General features: G+C 51.6%; 1 protein-coding gene across 1 annotated transcript in view; it reads left to right on the top strand.

The window, feature by feature from the left end:
• ptprna (protein tyrosine phosphatase receptor type Na) overlaps positions 1–5,000 on the top strand; it is a 17,720-nt gene that overhangs the window by 6,659 nt on the left and 6,061 nt on the right. The window contains exons 3-12 of the mRNA XM_084689364.1: positions 1,445–1,555; positions 1,685–1,805; positions 2,296–2,449; positions 2,577–2,946; positions 3,059–3,190; positions 3,280–3,320; positions 3,434–3,675; positions 3,837–3,923; positions 4,010–4,089; positions 4,506–4,570. Of these exons, the coding sequence (XP_084545490.1) occupies positions 1,445–1,555; positions 1,685–1,805; positions 2,296–2,449; positions 2,577–2,946; positions 3,059–3,190; positions 3,280–3,320; positions 3,434–3,675; positions 3,837–3,923; positions 4,010–4,089; positions 4,506–4,570 (1,403 nt within the window). The remainder of the gene's footprint in view (positions 1–1,444; positions 1,556–1,684; positions 1,806–2,295; positions 2,450–2,576; positions 2,947–3,058; positions 3,191–3,279; positions 3,321–3,433; positions 3,676–3,836; positions 3,924–4,009; positions 4,090–4,505; positions 4,571–5,000) is intronic.

Raw genomic sequence — 5,000 nt, 5'->3', positions numbered from 1 at the left:
GAGAGGAGAGGAGAGGAGAGGAGAGGAGAGGAGAGGAGAGGAGAGGAGAGGAGAGGAGAGGAGAGAGGATAGGATAGGATAGGATAGGATAGGAGAGGAGAGGAGAGGAGAGGAGAGGAGAGGAGAGGAGAGGGGATAGGAGAGGAGAACAGAGGAGAACAGAAGAGAACAGAAGAGAACAGAAGAGAACAGAGGAGAGGAGAGGAGCAGAGAGGAGAGGAGAGGATAGGAGAGGAGAAGAGAAGAGAAGAGAGGAGAGGAGAGGAGAGGAGAGGAGAAGAGAGGATAGGAGAGGATAGGAGAGGATAGGAGAGGAGAGGAGAGGAGAAGAGAACAGAGGAGAGGAGAGGAGAGGAGAGGAGAAGAGAGGAGAGGAGAGGAGAAGAGAGGAGCAGAGAGGAGAGGAGAGGAGCAGAGAGGATAGGAGAGGAGAGGAGAAGAGAAGAGAAGAGAAGAGAAGAGAGGAGAGGAGCAGAGAGGATAGGAGAGGAGAGGAGAAGAGAAGAGAGGAGAGGAGAGGAGCAGAGAGGAGAGGAGAAGAGAGGAGAGGAGCAGAGAGGAGAGGAGAAGAGAGGAGAGGAGCAGAGAGGAGAGGAGAGGAGCGGAGAGGAGAGGAGAGGAAAAGAGAACAGAGGAGAGGAGAGGAGCAGAGAGGAGAGGCTAGGCCTCTGGGTTTGCTGTAGGTTTTATCCCTCTACAGACTGATGACACATGTTTCTTTTTATAACTTCTCCTCTCCAGCTCTCTCACACAGCTCGAACTCATAGAGAGTGGGCAGAGGGCCCAGGAAGATGACTATGTGTTTGGGTGGAATGATGATTAGGAATGCACCAATGCTTGACTGTGTTCGATCATATGAAAGCGGATAGAATCAATAGGCGGTGTGAACAGGGAGCTTGTGTGTGGGAGGCTTAGAGTCTGTCTCTTTATAGACTGTATGTAGAATGCTGTATTTATAGCATAGGGTGGTCAACCTGTTGTCGATCCGCCGGTTGTTCATTTCCTTCCAGCTTCCTGTCTAGACACACAGCGGAAGAACAACATACAGTAACAACACACACACACATTTTGTGTCTAGCTATCTTCGCGGGGACTCACAATTCAGTCCCATTACACTGTTTTTTCCAACCCACCAATTCTAACCCTGACACCAATTTGTCTAATCCTAAACGCCCTAAATCTGACTTGAAATTTCACTTTAAGTTGTGGGTAACATGTTTTTTCTTAGTTGTGTTGGATTTCTGGTCTCCCACAAGGCTAGTTAAACACACACACATAACACTTAACAGTTGTGATACCAGAAAAGTACAAATAACCTATGTCAGTAGCATTTAAAATCACAGCTTTGATTATTTTTTGTTATGTGTTGTGTTTATGTGTGTGTGTTCATGTGGGTGCCTATGTGGGAATGTGTGCTTGTGTATGTGTGTGTGTGTTGTTCCAGATGGGCTGTTTGGGCAGTGCCACAGCTCTAAACAGGACCAGGTTCAGTACCAGGTGTCTGTTCCGGTCCTGAAGAGGATGCAGGAGGTTCTTAAGCAACTCATGCTACAAGGTGAGCTAGCATGCTAATGTATTGACCCAAAGATGCCTCATGGCTACGTGCTACGACGGTAACATGCTAACTTATGCTTAAGGAAACAATGTTTAATGTGTGTGCTTGTGTATGTGTGTGTGTGTGTAGGTCTCTCCTGGCAGGATGACATTACCCAGTACATTGTAGCCAAAGAGCTGAGTCGAGTCCCCCATACCCCACGCTCGCCCAAGGCCCCCTCTTCCTCCTCCTCTTCCTCCTCCTCCTCACAGTAAGTCACCACGGACTTCCTTTTCACACTCGACGGCCTGTTTCCGAGTGAGAATTGAGAGCTTATCCTTAAATCCTCCTCAATGAAAAACGAGCTGATGTGTAAGACACCCACGCAACTGTTTGATGTTCGTCAGAAGACGTGTTTTGTTGCGCTGTGCTGTGGTGTACTGAAAAACTGGCCTGGAATACTGCTTTGGTTGCACTGGAGTTATGATATTATTGTCGCTGCACAGTGCATGGTAGCTGAGGTGTTGCCTCCTGCACTCTGCCTGATAAAGAGGATTCAAACCGTTCCTGGCTCAGAAACACTGTGCACCAAATCACAACGCCCTTCTGATCCTTGAGTGTTTTGATGTCACTCGGGTTATTTCCCCACATGTTGCTTCGGATGAACGCACCCGCTGAATGGATCCATGTGGATACCCTGTCTGCGTGTCCTCAGTCTCCCTGCGACCGTGACCGTGACTGTCCCTCTGTCTCATGTCCAGGTCCAGACCGAGCCCCTCCAAAGGAAGCCCTCGTCCCAGCTCCAAGTTGGGGCCCTCCCCCCCAGACGACTACATGGACTATATGATCGTAGATCCCCCCCAGTCTGCCCTGCGAATGCAGACCTCCCCCATGGACCCCTATGCCTACCACCAGGTAAACACCTCCCCTCTCCCCTGGGACCCAGACGCCCACCGCTCGATGGGTACACTCATTCGTCGAATAGTTGGTGAATTATGTTGGCTCTTTGGAGGATTGACACGGACTGTTGTCTATATTACAGCACAGATACCAGGATGACCTTGAGAGATCCCTTCATCCCATTGAAGGAGGGGCTTATCCCCGCCCACCGTCCAGGTCCCAGGCCAATCAGAGGGAGAGGGACCGCCAGGCCCTTCAGGACGTCATCTCTCTCTACCTGGCCTCTTCCCCTGACCCTGGCCAGTCATCCTACCACCAGCAGGGGGCGGCTGGGCCCTACTACCAGGACCTGGAGGTGGATCTACCAGGAGCCTATCTGGAGGACTATTTAGCCCAGGCCCAGGTACAGGCTCAAGCCCAGGCTCAAGCCCAGGCCCAGGCCCAGGCTGCCTCTGCCAAGCAGCACAGGAAGAAGGTTTCCCAGGATTACAGCTCCCTGTCTGGGCTGGATGGTGAGTAGACCCCCCAGTGAGACTCTGTCCTGTAGAGATAAGAGAGCTGTACGCTCACTGATCATGTGCTCCCCCCCTGTGTGTGTGTGTGTGTGTGTGTGTGTGTGTGCAGATGGCCTGCTCCAGAGGATATGGGTGGTGCTGGAGAGGTATGGAGTGGACCCCAGAGACCTGAGTCCCCAGCAGCTGTACAAACTGGCCCTGGTTCTGCAACTCCTGCAGGCAGAGGAGCTGGACAAGACAGGTAGGCAGGGTCAGGGGTCATGGGTCAGGGGTCAGTGTTGGCTTGAAACTGAGCTGAAATCCATGACAAGATTGCTTCTTTCTTTTCAGGATCCGGTCCTCTGGAGAAAGACCTGGTCACACTGAAGGAGGTACACACTCGCGCACACACAGACACACACACACACACACACACTGGATGTTGACATGCTGTTTCACACATCTTACTGGTCAACTCTTTAACCATACGTCATCATGTCGTCAGACCAAGGTGTTGAAGACCAGTGACAAAGCGCCCAGCAAGCCAGAGAGCCCCCCAGCCCCCCCAGCTCCTGCCCCCGCCTCCCCTGCCCCGCAGCCAGCAGTCCCCGCCAGCCTGCCCCCGGCCCCCCTGCCCCCCCAGGACCCCCTGGGGACAGGGAAGGACAGGCCCGCAGGAGACGCTGCCACCGTCCTGCCACCAGGGGGGGCCGGAGAGGAGTACGGTTACATTGTGACCAACCAGAGGTCAGAACCCCTCTCTCTCTCTTCCTCTCTTTTTCTCTCTCTCTCTCTTCCCCTCTCTCTCTCTCTCTCTCTTAACTCTCTCTCTCTTGTTGTTGATGATGTTGTTGTTGATGTTGTTGATGATGTTGTTGTTGATGATGATGTGGTTGATGTTGTTGCAGTCCTCTGAGTCTGTATGACGGGGTCAAACTTCTGGAGCTTCTGGCTGAGAGAATCCACCTGACCACCAGCAGCTTCATCAACATCAGGTACCACTGCTGCTATCATTCAGTGTGTGTGTAAACAGGTGTGTGTGGGTGTGTGTGTATGTGTGTAATCTGTCTCTGTATTCCAGTGTTGTAGGTCCGGCCCTGACCTTTCGGATTCGTCAGAACGCTCAGAACTTGAGTGCAGCGGACGTCGCTGAGAAGGCTGGTGAGGCGCACACACACACACACACTTACCTGCATTCATTCACACACACACACACACACATTCACACACCTGCATTCATACACACTCACACACCTTTACCCACAAACGCACAACTGTATAGCCACACACACACACATTTGTATGTACACACACACCCACACGTGTACACACCCCTGTACAGTCTGGCACACACAGAGGCTAGGTGTTTGTCAGAGCCTGAAGTGTGTGTGTGTGTGTCAGCCCCCCTGTTGACCCTGTAGGTCACTCTGTCAGGGGCGGCAGACCCCCCCCCCCTCCCCCCCCACTTCATAATGCTCTCCTGTCACCATGGTGACGACAGCTCGAAGCCTCCAGCAGAAACTCAATTTTTGTATTTCATCTGAAGCATTTTATACGTGTTTTTTTTGTTTCCCCAGTGTCTGAAAAAACCTTCCTGGAGTCAGAGACTAGCCTGAAGATTATTCAGACTGGTGTTGGAGAGGTAACCCTAGCTTCATCACGCACACACACACGTACACACACACACGTACGCAAGTACTCAGTAGCATTAGCTCCAAACTGCCTCTCCGTCTCCCGCTAAGGAAGACTTCTCGATCTCTCTTCATGGCGACTGCACATTACACTGAGCATTCTCCTGTTGCCATGGCAGCCTGCTGCCCTCCCTCATTGAGCCTTCCAGACACCATGGCAACCTCTTTTATTTTCTTTCCCTCTCTCTCCTTCTCTCTCTCCTTCTCTCTCTTTCTCCCCCTCTCTCTCTCTCTCTCTGAGAGAGAGTGGTTTTCTGCAGAGTAATTAACCCAACTCTACAAGGGGGCTCTTTCTATTTGATTACATGCCAATGTGTCTGGGTGTGTATTTGTGTAGATGAACATGAGAGCATTGCCAGGGTAATTAGTAGATGAGTAGAT

This window comes from Hypomesus nipponensis, chromosome 23 (assembly GCF_054491055.1).
Source record: "Hypomesus nipponensis isolate SF chromosome 23, ASM5449105v1, whole genome shotgun sequence".
Lineage (NCBI taxonomy): Eukaryota > Metazoa > Chordata > Actinopteri > Osmeriformes > Osmeridae > Hypomesus > Hypomesus nipponensis.
Note: the sequence above shows the minus strand (reverse complement) of the source record. Positions and strands in the feature narration are given on the sequence as shown.